General features: G+C 40.4%; 1 protein-coding gene across 1 annotated transcript in view; it reads right to left on the bottom strand.

Annotated features, from left to right (window-relative positions):
- Nucleotides 1–18,525, bottom strand: part of LOC105452694 (unc-112-related protein-like) — a 41,002-nt gene that overhangs the window by 2,983 nt on the left and 19,494 nt on the right. Inside the window, exons 2-4 of the mRNA XM_011694043.1 lie at nucleotides 3,320–3,553; nucleotides 1,855–2,123; nucleotides 734–1,153 (exon numbers count right to left, since the gene is read on the bottom strand). Of these exons, the coding sequence (XP_011692345.1) occupies nucleotides 734–1,153; nucleotides 1,855–2,123; nucleotides 3,320–3,553 (923 nt within the window). The remainder of the gene's footprint in view (nucleotides 1–733; nucleotides 1,154–1,854; nucleotides 2,124–3,319; nucleotides 3,554–18,525) is intronic.

Genomic DNA, 18,525 nt, shown 5'->3' with positions numbered 1-18,525 from the left:
CGTGGGGTTCCTCCCTCGTGATGGAGCGGCATAAATATATCGAGAACGGACGAGAACCGAACCGGGCGGCGCGGTGAGGCGCGATGGTACGGCAAAGAATGGAAGGACTATATCGAAAACCGAGATACGAAATGTATTCTAATGTCTCTATCCGCCTGCACGATACATTTGCATCTGCCACATATTTCTAAGCAAGTCTCCATGTTCGGTTCTTGCGCAAAATGGAACGACAGGAATTCAAACGCGTGGATTTCGACAGAAAGAAATATTTGGGAGTTATAAAACGCACTTCGAAACTTATTCAAAATTATTGTCGAAAATCAAAGTCCTATTTCCTATCCTATTCAAATAATTCTGCAAACGTTTAGCGTGTTGCCTGCTCACCGAGTTTTATATACTTCGTGTAATCGCAGAATTTCATTATTATAAGTATTATATAATAAATAAATTATTATAAGTATTTTAAGTATTATAAGTATTATTATAAGTATTGTATAACAAATAAATAAAATAAAATATGATTAACAAAACTGCATCATGAATGCTGTGTTGAACAGCGCACTTTTTACTTTATATTCTTATCTAGCTATATATACAATTTAACATTTTATATTAAATGAATTATTTTCTATCAGCGTTTAAAAATTTTTGACAGCATCGGTCCCGAATGAGTTCCGTCGTGGCAGCCAACGCGTTAACGTTATTTCCACTAAGAATGCAATCGTTCGGATACCTGAAGCGCCGCGAACATCAGCATTTCCTCCTCGGTGCAGTCGATCTCCTCCGCGAGCAATTGCCACTTGGCTTGCTCGTAAATCATGTTGATGCGCACCGCGTCGGTCTTCGGATTCAGATCGTAGAAGGAATAGAATTTGAACTTCAGCCTGAGCGTGTCGAATTCGCGGATACCCTGCTCCATGATCGACAGGGAGGAGTCCAGCCAGCCGACGTTCATCCTCGCCCTCTCGATCAGGCTCTTCGGCCTGATCAGCTTCACCCGCACCTCCGGCGAGATCGACGTCGGACTCTGCGCCAGGGACTCCGTCAGCCCGCCGTTCAACGCCTCCAGGCTCATAGTGCTGTTATTGGCGTTGAAGGAGCCGGTGCTGCCGAAGCCGGATGAATTGTTGTTCCTCTTCCACGTGCCGGTGTGCTGGAAATTTGCAAATATAAATTCGCAAATGCGCATTGACGCAACGTTGTTGTAAAAATAATTATACGACAATTAGATATATTTACATTATTCAGAATTTCTATTTTCTCGTTGAACATATCGTAATGCGGTAAGCTCCGCAATTTATTTTATCTTACAAAAATTTATTTTATCTTAACCCTCCAGAATTTATTTTATCTTACAAAAATTTACTTTACCTTAACCCATTAATTCCTAAATTATTTAACAGAAAAGTATATTTTTACATGTGCATTACATGACAAAAATTTGAGCGATTGATAAAAACTTGGAAACGTTTAAAGATTTTATATATATTATTTTTGGTGCAACTTGTATGTAATAATTTGCTTTTCTCATACTTTTGAACAATAATTCCATTTGAAATATGTCAAAAAAGTTGTAATTTTGAAAGACCATTTATTTATAATAATTCTTATAATCAAATGGTAATAAATGAGAAATGATAATACCTTATTTCATCAAGAAATATGTGCTATTTATACAAACCTGAAGTTTTTATGATCATTTATACGCAAGATTAAAAAGAAATTAATGTACATTCACAACTAGAAAATATAGCCGGCAATATAATATTTTATTTCATAATTTTAAATATGTGCTATATGACTGTGCAAACGAAAGGATTGAGAAAAATCTCGCTTGTACGCTTGTAAGCTTACCGAGACGGGTGAGCTGATCGGCGTGCTGTGATTTCTGTTGTTGGGCGTAACTGGCGCGCACATGAATGGGCTCGATTGATCTAAGCTTCCTGTAGATCCCCTGGGACTCTGGCTGGCCGGGATAAAGGTATTCGTATCGGCCGATACGTTCCAGTGCCCGTTCTTCTGATTCTCGATCTTCTTCTTGACCGGCAGATCCTTGAGATTGTATTTCAGGTGATTCGGCTCGAGCGGCTTGCAGAACGAGAGCTCCTCCGGATGTCTAATGCCTGCGGCGGTAATCGCGAAAGATTTGCGCGATTAATTAATCTCGCGTTGTCAAGTCTATTCGATTGAGAAGACAGATACGGAGACACGTGTCTCCTTCGCTTGCGCGCAAAGTGCAGCCAAAGGCGAGGTAAAAACAATTATGACATTCATTCCCTCTGAATATATTCCTACAAGGAAGCGAAGTGATTTAGATCGCATGCATTGGAATCTATTTATGATTATGACACACTGATCTCATTACAAGTCGATCCATTTAATAATAGAATCACCGACGAGAAGTGCGAAAGCCGCTATTTAGGCTTGGGACGAGCTGAGCTGCGAGGCGAGCGAACACCAGCAGCCGCGTTTATTTCAGCAACGTTATAACGCGATATTTTCCGAACGCGGAATCACTTTTTAGGTCATTAGTAAACCGATAAGCTCGTATCTCCGACTCGTACTTCCTCCTACTCGAGAGTCAGCTTTATCCTCGCGACGGAATTATCGCGTTAACCCACTTCCTTGATTAAAAAAAAAAAAAGCGAACTCGGTGCTCGCCGCGGTGGCGAATCGACAGCCGCGCGACGGTTTATGCGACCTTCGCGTGACAGGAGCGAGCTTATCGCTTCTATTTCGCTGCCACGTGCAATATTAATTACCGGTGACACGCTTTTATCCACTCCTCCGGAGTTATATCGCGCGCTACATCACGGCAGAGAAAACGCGTTATTACATTTATTCACTGATAAATACACTTGTTATAGTAAGTAAAAGAAATATGTGTTTGGCGCGCTGAAAACGCGCGGCATAACAAAAGATTTCGTAATTCGAGAAGATTTCTCGCTCGATCGGCTCGCCATCAAAAAGACGACGTGACGTAAAGTCACTTAGATAATCACAGAAACTGCCATGCAGGCTGCTGTTGCAAAACAGATTATTTTACCATGTCGACATGCGTACACGGAGTATCCCTCGCGTTTTTCCTCGTATTAGCTAAATGTTCTCCACGACGAGCGCTGTTGTGTAAAAGAGACGCGAAATTCTTCTGGTCAAATTCATCACGCGCGCCGTCTACGACATTAATCAATTGACATCTGTACATTCTTTCTCTCCGTTGTAATCGTCGTTAAACGATGGCACGCCGGCCCGATTGACTCGCGCCGCGCCCGTTTCGATTCGCGCTCCTTAAACGGTGTCAAATGGGTTCGCGACTCACCGAGTTCCTTGCACAAATTGATGACCGCGTTGAACGTCTTGACGGAAAAGTCGACGCGGCAGTCGAGGCACCGCATGTCCGGCAATTGCACCCGCAGGGTCTTGTGCATCGGCGTGAAATGCAGCAGCGCGTCCGCCGCCACGCCGTACTGGTCCAGGGTGCTGCGCGTCCTGGTCAGCCAGTGATTCCGTTCCGGCCACCAAAGCGCGTGGTCCGACCAGTCCATAGCGATGTCTGTAACAACGAGAACGACGGAGAAATTAAAGCGGGGAAGATTGCTTTGTTTACAAAAAAAAGCATCCCTCTCTTCAAAATATAATATTTGATTCTTCTCAAATGATACTAGTATGTTACATATAATGCATGTAATAAAAGTACATGTTGCCTCAATCATAAACTTCAAATTTTAGGGAAAATATTACGGGAGTTTCTTCGCCCTCTGAAATTTTGTGTATTTCAATAAATCTCAAAGCTATTTTCTCACGATTTTATACGACTAGTCGCGCGGATACTCAAATTTCAGAATTATCGTATTATAGTTGGCAGACTTATTTTGTTTTCTCTGAGCGCGCGGAGAACCTGAGTTTATATCTGTCGGTCGAGGACATCTGAAGCAGGGAGAACACGACGTTTACGTACGTCCATCCGCGTCCCGAGTAAATATACTTAAGGGCTCGGTGGCGGGCAAGGACGGACGCGAGGACGAGAAGGGTGTCGAGTAATCCAAGGGTTCCGTCGAAAAACCGCGTCAGGGATCGTTCGCGCGCGGCGGGAGCAAGACATCCGTCGACGGAATTTACGGAGCGTATACGGCCCGCTTTACGCTTCGCCGAAAAGTCAATTTTCACAGCTGTTCGCGCCGCGTCGCACATTTCCTAACGCGTACCGTTTAACGACTTCGGGGTACCGAAGGTCGATGCGGGTCCCCGGAGGGGGTGAGGTTACCGCTTAAAATCACCATTAAGCCGTAGACATGTGGGACTGCGATCTGCGAGGGGCTGCGTGCCGAGTGATACACAAGGGAGACCCCGAAATCGGATACGGATCAGAGGAAATGCGCGCGTATGAGAATGCAATTATAATCTAATTACAAGGACAAAGACGCGAAGGGTAACGAGAGGCAGAGAGATTCCAATTGGAATCTGAATTTCGGAATTATGGGTGCGTCGCGTCGCGCTGCAGGGATCCAAATGATATTTTTAAAAACTCGCGCGCCACAGCCGGGCGGAATACGGGATTTTTACTGCCGCGAGATCGGACGAATCCACCGCGATCGCAGCTGCGATCTATAAATATTTCGCGGATTTAGAGCCCCGCACGCTCGATCATTAACTGCTTGTTTTCGTTCGAGTAGCCGGATTCCCGCGGGTTCCCGGATTCGCCCACGCGCGGAAAAGACAGAGAACAGATTTATCCCTTGTCTCTTGCTGTTCTGTTTCCATCCGCGTCGTTCTCTCCCGCATTTAACTGCGTCCCGCATTTAACCGATGACGACAGCACGTGATAACGTATCGTCCACGCGACGATCGAGATTATCGCGAATCTCCGCCGTATGTGCACCGCGGGTCAGCGGTAAGGTCTGCAGGAGAGGTCAGTCACTATGTATGTACGACGGGAGCTTACACTATCGATATCGTTGTGGCTCGCGTCCGGTTTAGCGAAAACGCGCGGCGGGGCTGACATTTGCCGATATTCCGCGAAGAAATGGCTGAACGTTAAAGTGCAATGTGCAACATAGGATGGCATTCAGTCCGTTACGTTAATGTCATGCGATTAAGATAGCACGACTCGGGAGAGCGACTTGGATATATGTGAACTGACAGGTGTTGGCGCCTTTTCTTAACAAGCTGACGGTTCCATCCCGTTCGTTTACAATCGCACGGGGATCTATCTATATGTTGACAATTATTTATTCACTTAAATATTAACACATATTTAAATTAATTTCATTAATTATGAATAAAGCAGTAAAATAAAATAATTTGGCATCTTAAATGTCGTCATCGATTTCCGATTAATAAAATTAATTATCTTACTAATAATTAATTTTATCTTAATTAGATTATTTTACTAACGAGCGTTACTCGAGAATAAATTTTTATCGTCGTTATATCAAGCTGCATCAAAAAACAAGCATGAACAAACGCAGATAATTGCAGTATTAAATAAAAGTGGTATCAGCAATTGGAAGTCTGTGGAGAAACAGCGTCTCAATTACGTATTATGAAGTAGCAGTAAGAAAACATACGTTGCATGAAAATTTATTCTCGAGTAATCCTCATTTCCAGTTGTTTATTTGGTTTGACGCACGAGCGAAGAGACATTGGTTCTCAGGTGAAAGAGCACGGACGCTCTTGCAAAAGCGTGGCGGGTCGATACGCTCGACGTAAGAAAACAGCCGTCGCATAACAATAACATGCTGATGTACGTACGCACTCTGTGTACCGCTAGAAGCGGCATCGTGACACACAAACGGTCAGGAACCACGTTTCTTTCTGGTCTCGACCGGTCACAACCCGCATACGGCCTAGGCGCCCGGAAACGATGCGTCGTCGAAACGATGCCGGAATAAGAAAAAAAGAAACGACGATAGAGATAACGGCGAATAGAGATAACGTCGAAAAAGCGCAAGTACAATCTATTAAGTTAAACGATGTGCATATAATGGTACGTACATACAGTGAATCACAAAAATGCTCGAAGTCCCTTCGATGTTGATTTCAAACGCTCGATGTACGTCGCGAACGATTACTTTTAGACACTTGATTTAAACACGATTTTCACGAATCAAAACATGATTTTGGTAATCTGTAATTTTTTCAACATTTAAAGTTTGTGTCATTCAAGAGTTTAATTGATACAATATGCATTTACAAAGAATCTGTTCGGAAAGAATTTATTATAAATAACTCTATTAAATAATACCATACATAACTGTTAAAAAAGCATCATATTGTCTAAAATTAGCGATTGAGGGGGCACGATTATTTTTTATGGTTCGCTGTGCTACCACATCCGTTTTAGTCGTCAAGAAACAACAAAACTGCGAGAGTACGTGATTGATAGACTTGGCATCGTGTTCGACGTGAGCAACAAGTCGTATACAGGGTGTTCCGCCATTCTCGTTCCAAGAGAAATGTAAATTCTCTTATAAAACCTTATAAAAAAAACTCATAAAAAACAACATGCTCTCTCATTTACTTCAAATTTCACTTATTAGTTTGTTCCAGTAGCAAAAATTGTAGGTTCCGTATATGACGAAATAATAAACCACAAGCGCACCAATAGTCATATGTGTAGAGGATCGGGGACAACACGTCTCCGATCCTCTCACATATGACTAGAGGTGCACATGTGGTTTTTATCACATCGTCATATATGGAACCTACAATTTTTAACGTCGGTTTCGAACGGCCAATTTTTCTGACAAATTCTTGTCTAGAATACTCTCGTTGGTTCGCCAGACCAACACGGAGAGGAGATACAAAGCGTATTTACACATTTTGGCTCTGCCTAGCTGGGATCGAACCTGAGACTTCTAACATAGCAAACCAATGCGCTATCTGCTATACGTTACGCTCGCTCTCGGTTACAAGCATATATATTTATAAATATTTATCAATTTCTCAAAATATTTTATATCATTCGTAGGATCTGTCATAAAAAAGAATATATAATATAGTCCTACTTAATTTGTTTAAATAACAAATAACCAATCACTTTTAAATAAAGGAAAAAATGAAGGAAAATAGGTCCTCAACAATTTTCTTTAGGAAAAAGAATAGGTATAATAGCATTTTGAGTCTTTGAGCATAAGAATAACTTATAATTAATAAAGAGAGTCACAGTTTAAGGTAAGCATTTCGATCTTATAAAAGTTTGTCTGTTAATAACAGACTAATAATATGAATTTAAAAACATTTTACATATTCAATTGATCATTCCTATCCTTTTACTTCATGAATTCATATTCCTCGACGTCAGTCTTAAAGAGTAAACAATAGGCAAGGAGAAACGGAGATGGGCGAATTTTACGAACCGGTCTATATACGTCATGCGATTACGGAAAGACATAAAATCAAGACGTCGCCGGACGTGGATTAGACCGTTCGACTTGCGTTCGCGAATTGCCTTCGTGGCACGTCTCGGTAGCAACGACCGCGATATTTGCGCACGGCACCTATTTATACTCCCTCAAGAGGGACTCATACGCGACACCCGTGGTCCGACACGTGAAATCGGTCTCTGGTACGAAGCAGAGAGCCCGTCTGTTCTCATTACGTCGTCGAAGAGTTACGGGGAGAGAGAGAGAGAGAGAGAGAGAGAGAGAGAGAGAGAGAGCTCATCCGGGCGCGGTTCATGAAGTATCCACGAGCGGAAGAGTCGGTCGGTTTCCTGATACAAGAATCCTATTTTAGCATTCTTGCGTCTGGATCTGAAGGGTCTGGCACGAGAGTTTCATCAAGAGAATTCAACAGCGTGCGACCAGCTCCGATGATCCTTTGTCACGGAAAAGTGACGAATACTGGACTTTAAAACAGATAGCATATTCGATCTTTTTCGACAAACTTAATAATTTTGACGACAGGCAAAAACAAGGAAGAAACTGAAACGGATTGTACGACGTAACGTAACGTACGGCTTTCTGGTTAACACATGGCTACGGAAATCTCGAGAGAGAGCAGAGGCCTCGATCCACGACGGTGGCGGCATTGCGAAGTTGCGTGGACGAACACATCCGCTGTAAACGACGAAAGGCTCACGGGGCACGTGCGGCCTGTGTAAACTCCGAAGGAGCGTTTACAAACGCTGCTCGGTGCAGCGGAGGGTGAGCTTTAATAAGGGAACAAAACGGGGCGCGCACGTGGCGGCGTACCAACATCCCCCTTCCCCTCTCCCGCGCACGGAACATTGCACGGAAGTCGGGATATAAAATTATGAGGCGATAACGAGGCACTCGTAATCCGTGTATTATGGCAGCAAGAACCGGATCCTCTTTCTCTCTCCTCCCTACGCGAATTCCAGCGCGGAAAGCAGGGGAGCTTCAGCCTTACGTCCCTCACGACTCTCTCCATATTTCGCGTGAAGAAACGCGAGCTATTCAGCGCCGGGAAAGGGGACTGCAAGGACACGTGCTACCGTGCTTGTCGAGATCGAGAGAGGAGGGGAGCAAGACTACCTCCAGGGATGAATCGAGGGTGAAACGCTGCAGAGGTTTAAAGCGACGTAATTTCGATGTCGCGCTATGAAAGAAAGTGCGCAAATATTTTGCACGCGACATCGAATTTTGAACTTTACCGCGTCAAAATTCGTCAAAATTTAATAGAACAGAGAATTAATTATGGGACTGAATATCGCACAATGTTTTGTCATATTATCAGATAAACGTAAAATTGAACGCTAATTCTATTGGAGAATGTACGTGTGTGTAAAATATCTTGATTAATATAAATAAGAAAGATTAAGAAAAGAAAATTGGAAGTGATTTGTATTTGTTATCTGAATTATTTAACGAAGATTTAAGTGATATCAAAATACGAGATATCGATAATTGGCATGCGTGATATTACATGATATCTTATCTTTTTTCATATATTATATGAAAATGTCACGCGCGATTTTTAGATATGCAGAAGAATTACATATACATATAGGTATAACAATTTGAATAATATCTGATGAGATAAAAATATATATATTTATACTAACGAATAGAATAGTAATCACGAGAATTAATTGGAAATGTACAAATTAATGGTAATGCCTACTACTTACAATACCGTAAAAGACATAGATTTCGCGTGACGCAACGATCTGCTAACATTTGCGACAATTCTCTGTGAATTATTTCGTCCGATGTGACCGAATCACCGTTATCGCTTGTTCGAAACAAAGAAAGAAAGAAAGAACGAAGAAGGCGGCCGTGAATCCGAGTCTGAATCGCACCCAAACGAAGGCGTTGTCCAAGTATCCCCCTCGCTACTCGTGTTTCCCGTCCCTCTTCACTTCAAAGTCCAAAGCGTGCTTCAACATTGTCGAGCCACCCTCTTACAAGTATACAAAGGCGTACGTATATACAGCAGTAGCCAGAGTATCATGTAGAGACCAGAGCGTGGTTTCCGTCCCTTTCGGGCTGTCCGCCCGATTAACCGCGTCGCTCTCTCTGCAATTTTATAAACGGCAGGACTCCAAGTATAGCTGCGAAATCAAAGCCACATACCGGTGGAATCTTTAGATCAAAGGAAGAAGACAGAGCGTTACAGTCTCGAGGCGATTGCGATAAATAAAACAAAATTTCAGCTTCGTTATTTATATACTGTTAATCAATCATATACGCGCAGACAAATGCCTCAGACGGAAACTTGTTGCGTCGAAAAAGCCTCCTATACTTATCAATTCATCTGTAAATCCATCATGAATTACGTAACGTAAAACTGAAAACGTAAGTGTCGGCAATTAAAGCCCAGGGGTCATTCAGTCGAGATGAGAGATATGCAAATTGGCGAACCTGTTGCGTTGGGTTTCTATTTAAACCAAATCCCCCTTGTATCGCGTTGTAGCATAATCGGATTTTCATGGTACGAACGATTGGCTCGCGGGGGGGGGGGAAAGGAAGGAGCGCAAACGCTTTGATTGATGTCGCGATTGCGTTGCTAGTGGCGTAACAGAAGGAATGCGTAACTTTAGTGATACTTCGATACTTATCGCGTCTTATATAACTGCAATCTGTATCAGCACTTTATCAGTAGTTATAATAAAACTATGAGAAAAAAATATGTGTATTTGATATATCAGAAATTTATTTTTAATATAAAAAAAAATAAACAGATAATTCATTGAATTTTCATTTTTATCAATTGGTTAAGTAATAAAATATTCGTTACAGGATTTTCATAGGCAAAGTTTTGTTGTGAAATGCTAACAGAGAATACGCGAGAGAGAGAGAGAGAGAGAGAGAGAGAGAGAGAGAGAAACAAAAAAACATTTGTTTTCGTATGCTCCAGCTTAATTGCTCTAAAATAAGCGCTTACTCAGACGCGGCGCCTTCAACTCGGCTTAATCCGTTTGTAACGCCGCGATACGGAGCTCCGTATGTATCTCCACTCGTAATTTAATACGAGTGCGAGATGGGAGATCAGCCGCGAAACGATCAATATACGACGTTTCGACGTAAAGAGGCGTTGGAAAAGTATCTTATCATTACTATTGGGCATTATGTATACATATACAGCTAGATTCCCAGAGAAACTGATGGAAATTTTCATTTAGTTCGTTATCTGCAGATAAAATCTTATTTATTTCGTATTATCGTTATTTGCATTATTCATCAATCATGTAATTTGCATTATCCGTTATTTTTATTGCCTGTTATTTCAGTGTTTATTATTCATTATTCCTAACTCAGAATGCGAGAGCAATCTTTAGTGCGGCAAATAAACGAGCAAGAAGATTGAGGCAATTAGCAACAGGGTGGTCCCTAGCGACATAAACTAGCGTGTTTACTCTCAAGGATTGAAAGCAGAATTTCTATCCATGAGAAATATATTATTATACGTCTCAGGGAGCCACGTTATCGCGCAGGTAACATGCTACGTGGTAATTTTATGAGAAAGATCGACGTAAATGGACGCAAGTGGATAATTAGTCGAATATAATAAATTATCATCTCTCTCATTTTCATTTAATTACTTTATTCATTCATACACAAAATAGAGTTAATCAAAATTATATAGAGTTAGCATCTTTTAGCTCACACATTATGGTATTAAATTCTCTATTCATATTTTCCAACTAGTTAAAAGTCTCTACAGACGCGTTTATATTAACTGAGGAAACCTTGTAAGATTGCCTTGTAAGATGCAGTGAAATGTCACGTGGTATCGATTGATCGCTCGGTCGCGTGCAACAGGTGTCTGTTTAATGCAGCTTGCATCATCGTGCATTGAAATTACTATTCTATGAAAATAGGTACATATGAGAATAAAATATAGGACAATCCGTCATTGATAAATGCAATCGAGAAGAAAATAGCTTCTATTAGAAAAAAAATATTCACATAGAAAATAAAATGAAATTTTTTGTCCGTTACTCTAAAATGCTCTGTTATTATTCGATGTGTGTCGAATGATTTATTTTACAAGATATAAATTATATAAACCGCAAAGATATTATTTATCGATTTTTTGAATGTTTAGAAAAAAAAGTTGAAACGTGCGAAAAAAATTTCTTCTGCATTCCGCGATTTATCTCTCGATCTACTTAGAAGCCGCGCTACCTTTCCGATAGTACATAAAGGAATACTATTACGGCGTTCGAAAGTAAGGTTTTAAAACGCACGTAGGAGTGCAAAGCGAATCCTTTCCTTTCTTGGTATGCTCCGGAGGTAGATATCGCCGTCATCGAGAGATCTTACGCACGCAACAGGTACCCGATTAAAAATGTTTCCCACGTTTCCACGCTCCCCCTCGTCAAGTTTGAGATAACTAACAAGAAGTAACGGAGACACGTTCGCATTTACCGGAAGGCACGAAAGTCCCTGATGAAAAATACGCCTTTTCTTCCGTTCGTTTATTCGCTACAGCGTTTTCCAAATCTGATGCAGTGGCGTGGTGTTTCCCAAAACAGACGTATCTTTTCAAGGTATCACTTTTATTAAGTACTACGAAAGAATCGATATAATAAACAATCACGTTTATTTAAGGGTAAAAATGATGAAAAGGAGAAAGAACGATTGAGATGTGTGTCGCGACGATGTCGCTACCTATGGACTTCCTCCGTGTGAATGAATATGTATGTTGAATTTAATTAACAAGTCAAGGCCGTAGCAAGTGTTTCCATTGCAAACGCACCGCCGTCGCTATCGTCATTCTAGAATCTGATGCCGTACACGCTTCCCAGACACCGCGCGTCGATGTTTGACTAGCGATCAGTCTCTCCTTTTTTTAAACATTAAGACGACAATAATTATAAAGTAGCGCAACAATAAAAAAAATAAAAGAAAGCAATGAATTATCGTTAATAAGTGCTGTGATAGGTTTATTAAGTTCTTTTCGTAAAAGGAATTTATTTTTAGCATTCGCGTCCACTCTCCACTTAGCCAGCATTCAACTCTCTTGGCCTCTCTCATTCTCTCTCGACGAAGGAGAGCAGAGTGGAAAGCGCGCGTGAGTCTGCAGAACGCGGAAGAATGATTTTTCCAGTTGCTGCTATCTAATCGGCATCTGCGCAACGAGATTAAGATATGTACGGTAACGCCTGTCTTGCATTAGATATCTAATCGCTTAGTCGGAGTTCAAGCGAGTTTGTTATTTAAAGTAGGCAGGATCGCCGTTAGCGATCGTGTATAAGCATATACAGGACACGTTTCGTAATTCTTAATGTTTCAATACTATAGACAATAATTGAACTCAATACAAATTACATGTCTTACTGTAAATATGAGTAATTCCGGCAAGAAAATTTCGGTCAATCAGTTAATTCAATATTTTAACATAGGAAGTTAAATAATAATTTAAGTAAAAATAATAATTTTGTTTTATTTCCAAGTTTACGGCTTGCATTATTATTTCTATCTCTCTTCTAATTTTAAGCTAAATACGTAGCCAAAGGTGAACAGATTTATATAAACGAATAAGTGTCGCAATATAATTTTATTTATATTATCAGATGTGCGAAATTAAGTTAAAAACATTTTAAGTTAACAACGTTTCATTAGCGAACAGGAGGGCGGGAATCGTGGTTTTCGATCGCATTAGGAAAGACTGTGCTGGAATTTCTGAAGCGTGGGAGGCTACCGGCAGTATGTCGACGATGTGAAATCAGGTCAGGAACACTCCTTACGTTCGATATTCGGTATCCGTAAAATGATCGATACGATGGTTTCGCGTGAGATTTTCAGGGGGAAAGAAGATAAAAGAAAAGAAAGAGACATGTATAAACGCATGGTATCGAACAGTTTGGCAAAAGATTGTAGCTAAAATTTCGCGTCGAATAGCGGGAATGATGTAACGAGATGTGACAGAGGACACACCGTGAACATCAAGCGCCGTTGAAAACACACAGCGAATAGGTGGGAAGATACCGGAGAGTGAGTAGTGGTGACTGTAGATAACGACGCAGGGACGTATCGATCTCGTCGACGAAAACGTGGGCCGATATACGCGGGTGTGTCTAACGAATTAAGACCAATTGGACGTAGTTATTGCAGACCGAAGCCGAGTTTAAAACGCAATCTTTCGGATACGACCGTTTCAGGAGAAAAAATAAAGAAAATAAAATCCCGCGATGGTATTGAATTAAGAATAAAATAACTATTTTATTTAATAACAGTTAATTAATTTAATGTTTATAAAATAACTTTCGTATTCCGACAATTTATTTTTAATAATTAGATCTATTATAAGTAATATATGCATTTTCTGCAACAGAGAGATAAATGGAATTTAAAAAATGATTACAAAATTTTTTTAAATTGGAATTTAAAATTCCATTAAATTAATTAGTTTCCTTCCTAACTGCGTCCAATTCGCGTCAAGGTCTCGCCTTATCGAATGATTCGGATTAATACGTTACTTATTGGCATTAATCGCTTTTAATTAAATCTAATTCGAGAACGTGCTCGTCTCTCGATTAACGTCCGATTCGATTACACTTCTTTTTCGTCTCGAAATGATCTTTTTAATTTCTCTCTGAGACGTAGAACTTGTCTCTGTGTAACTCTAGAATTGTTTTTGAAGAGATTTAGAACTCTATATCAATTACATCGAAATTCTAAATAGAGGTGCTAACGTCATGCTAACGTAGAAGTTTTTCATAGATATCTACTCAAAAAGAAAATAAACAAAAGAAAATAAAATGGAAATTGAACAAGAAACAACAATTTACATTTAGATGTGTGCAGGGTAATATAATTACGTATTTCCAATCTCGGATTCAGGTACGAAACAACGTTCATGTGTGCACCGCCCACGTGGGCTATCACACGAGATGAAAGATTGCAGGAAGTGCTTTTGCATAATCCTACGTATATTACAGTGACGTGCCTATATTCGTGCCGACCGTAGCGGCCCTTAGAAGTCCGCCTCCACAGTAAACAGAAAACCGCTGTACACAAAAAATGCATGCGTGTTGTGACCATACGGCGCGTAAGGAAGTTAAAGTTCAAGAACTTTGAGATCAGTAATCTAGGTCTCAAAAAATTTTCAAAAAGTTTTTAGAAATTAATTGTAGCAGAAATGAGTCACGAATAACAAAACGTCTTACTAACACAAAACTGTGATATTAAAAAAGAATTAAAACTTCCCTAAAATCTATCTAAACATTTTTTTGTTTCTTTTTTTAACAATGTCGTTAATATAATTTATAAGAGAAAGGATTTATCGGTATAAATAAAAGAGTTTAACTTTTATTCTTTAAGAAATAATGATATTCTTCTGAAATTTGCTTAAATTTAAAAAATTCTGTTTTTATTATCGTATAATTGACAGAGCATGTAAAAATTAGAATTTTCTCACAAATGGGCTTTTCCGAGATCATCCAAAGGGCCAAAGAATAACGGCGGGAGAATTCTACAACGAAGAACCCGTACATACAAGCGAATAGCTACACATGTACAATTACACGGATGACGAGGGATGGCGGGAGCGGTTGAGAGGTCAGAGGGAGAAAAGGACGGGAGGAACGTGCGGAAAAAAACGAGAGTCCCACAAAGGGGGAGGGAGGGAGGGAGGAAGATGAACGAGCGGCAAAAGCGAACGGAGGGCGACACATGGAGGGGGCGGAACAGAGGACAATAAATGTCAGAACAACGACCTCCCAGACCTGACCGAACGGATCGTCGACCACCACGACAAAAATTCTCATCACGATAGCCGAATTTGAGATTGATGAGCTTTGCCTTTTCAAAGACATCCATCACGTTGTATTTCTTACAAACAAAATTATCTATAATATAACTGAGAAAAAAACTTTCGTTGAAAAAATATTCATTTCAAATGTATTAGAAAAATTCACGTGACAATTAAACCGAGAATTTTGTGTCATTTTAGTTTATAAATTTAATACCAAAAAGTAAGAAATATTATAAAAAATTAATTAAATTTTCACTAATTGTAAAAAAAAATCTAACACACATACAGATTCGATCTAAGAATTCATTTCTCAAGTGGACTAGTTGAGGAACTCCTTGCATAATATCGCTCCAAAATTACGAGAAAAGAATTTCGTGATGCGTCAACGAGAATTCGCAGAAGTGCTCGCAGAACGACTGCAAGAACGATTGCGTGGCTGCGTTTTCGGTTTCGTTTGGCGTCGGTGTATTTTTCTCAGATTTTTTCGAAGCCTCATCGGGGGCAACTTCGGAGGAACATGGCCGTCGTATGATAAATTTGGTTTATGGCGTCTGCCGCTCTCCTTCTCTTCAGCCCTTCCGAGAGGAACTGGGTCACAGTAAATATATTTATAGAAAGGGAGTTTCTCTCCCGAAGGTGGGGATGACTGGCAAGTCATGGAAAGATATTATTGGAGATCCACGTGATACTAGTCGCGGATCTCCGTGTCTTCTTCAAACAAACGCCTCGCCGAGCGGGTGCGCCTTAAAAAGGTGACTTGGCAGATGGTGACTAAAAGATTGTTTTAAGAATGTCTTCCTCTGGTGGTTATGCGCGAGACGCTCGAAATACACTTTCACGGTTGTGTTTCTACTCTCTGCCGGGAACGCGCGACAATGTAAATATACCTAACTTAATTAGATCGTTAAGTAACTGGTGATGTTAATCTTAATAACGCAATTCGATACAATACGTACACGATTGTAGCAATATAAAAATAGAAATATTCAAATTAATATACAATTCTTCCAAAAATACAAAAATATATTGAAAAGAATGACAATTTAACGAGAAACTTGTTCAAAATTGATTACAGTCTTTATGGAAGTTAACAATCACGATTGTAAATTTTTTTTCTTTATTAAACTCGCGACCTGTAAATTACGAGCGTGGCGCGCCTACGATAAAATCCTGCACCGTTGAATTTATATTTCTTGTTATTCGCGTTTATAATCCCGTTTCGACTGATCCTCCAACGCACGCGAGAAGGGTCGCCGCGGGGGTGCGAGGGAATTCACAGCACGATCGCGAGACAAATCGATTTCACCCTCGGCTGCGGTCGTCGTCACAAAAGGTATCCCGAGCGGATCGCCGGTGTGTCGGCCGGGAGCGACCGTTTTCCGCGCGACGCCGCGCCGTGTGAAAGCGAGCGGAAAAGGCGGGAGAGAATGAGGGGGAAAATAGCTGGGTAGAGGGCAAGTGCAATTAGTCGTTCCACGGGAAATGCACGCGGTAATGAGACACGGCCGACCCGTGTTGGATTCGCGTCCGCACTTCCGGGATGTAATCCCGACGCGTCGTTCCTCTTTTCATTTTATCAAAAATTTTTTATGAAATATCCCAGAATATCATATATATATATATTTTTTTTTTAAAGAAACTTGCTTCACAATCATGTTACAGAATTATTTTATATTTTTATTAGATATATTTTTTAACTCAAAATAAAAATTAAAAAAAAATGATAAAATCGAAATGAAATAAAAGAATCATATATAATATGTATAAATTTTATTTTATTTATTTGATGTAATTTTATCATCACTTTTGTTAAAATGGAATCTAAATCCATCGTGAAGAAAATCAACTAAAATAATACGTTATCCGATTGCGATATAGTCGTTATATATTGTTATCTAATACTGCTCTGGAGTAACTCGGTCGCTCTTCTTTGATATAGTGAAAGGAAGGGAATCGCTCGAGTTATTTTCCGTCCTTTACGTTGCACAAGGAAATCGCGCGAGGAACGCCGACGACGCGCGCGTCGTAAAACGCGCGACTCGTAAAGATTCGCGTAAAATCTCCCATAGATACTAACCTTTTCTGAGCGAAAACCAGCGAGAGAAAGGGACTTTAAATGTTGCAAAATATATTCATGTCGCGAAAGTTAGCTCGGGGCTAGGAAACGAAGAGAGTACGACGATTGCCATCCGCTTTGTCTCTCGATCGATCTATCAGTGCTCCTCTCTGATCCGGTCCCTCTTTCCGGTATATTTTCTGTACACAGGAAATCCCTTTCTCACCCGGAAATTCGCCCCTCTGTCAGCGCGATAAAAAAGCACGAACTGTCTTTAGTAAATCAGGGAGAACAGGGAAGACGTTTGCTCGAACTATTTTGAAAGCAAACTTTGTTAATAAATTCTTACGTCCTCTTCTACGAGGGACAGAATTTCTTTCGCCGTTAAACAAAAAGCATTAAGGCTCTAAGACTACATACTGAAGGCGAATAGCTCAGTAGAACTGCGCGGGCAGGTATAGGCGACAAGAATTGCGTCACGGACGCGGATAAGTCATTACGTTAAGCTTGGAGGTCTTGACACGCGTATAGTGTCGATTTTTTTTTTAAATACCGCACAATTACGATTCTGTTCACGAGAATGTTCTACGGCAATCTGTTCGTTATTATAACGGTTGATTAAATTCGCGCTCATTTCCCCATGTTAAGATATATGTTTGAGATAAGCCTCGCGTATATCGCATCCGACTACGATAGGCGCGTGAATGAATTAAATTTCCTGAAACGGCACAAAATGAAAAGTACAATGAGGGTTACGCGCAAGGAAACAATGCGTCCGCATGCGTACGCGGCGCAAGGATATCGGTCGCCTTATCAGCTCGCATATCCTTTAACTTTACGCCGAGTATCGTCGACTTCCGCTGATGTCAGATCTCCTCTTTCCCCGTAACAGTGTTTCCGCTGCAGAAAGTGAAGCTTCGCGAAGCTTTTACTTTTCGACGACATCCTGATCGCGAATGTTTGGTGAAACGCGAAGTCGAACTCAATATCAAAAGTTGTCGATAAAATTCTATTTTTATGGCCATTCTGTTTTCGTTTCTGTTTTCATACGTGCAAACCGTAATAGTTTATGTATCTGCAGTATATTCACTGAGTTATTAAATATATAATATGTAAAAAATATAAATTCTCCTTCCAATGATTTTTTTGTAGTGTAGAACATAGAATTAAAATTAATGAAGTAGTTATAGCGATTCATTTAAAGTTTATCTTAATTGTGATCAGGCAGTATTTTTAGATATTAATCTGTTGTGTTGTTTTCTTCAATTTGTTATGTCTGAAAGGATAATGAAAGTACGGAT

Source organism: Wasmannia auropunctata, unplaced genomic scaffold (genome assembly GCF_000956235.1).
Source record: "Wasmannia auropunctata unplaced genomic scaffold, wasmannia.A_1.0 LD336026.1, whole genome shotgun sequence".
In the NCBI taxonomy this organism is placed as follows: domain Eukaryota; kingdom Metazoa; phylum Arthropoda; class Insecta; order Hymenoptera; family Formicidae; genus Wasmannia; species Wasmannia auropunctata.
The sequence above is the reverse complement of the archived record's forward strand: the minus strand, read 5'-3'. Positions and strand labels throughout refer to the sequence as shown.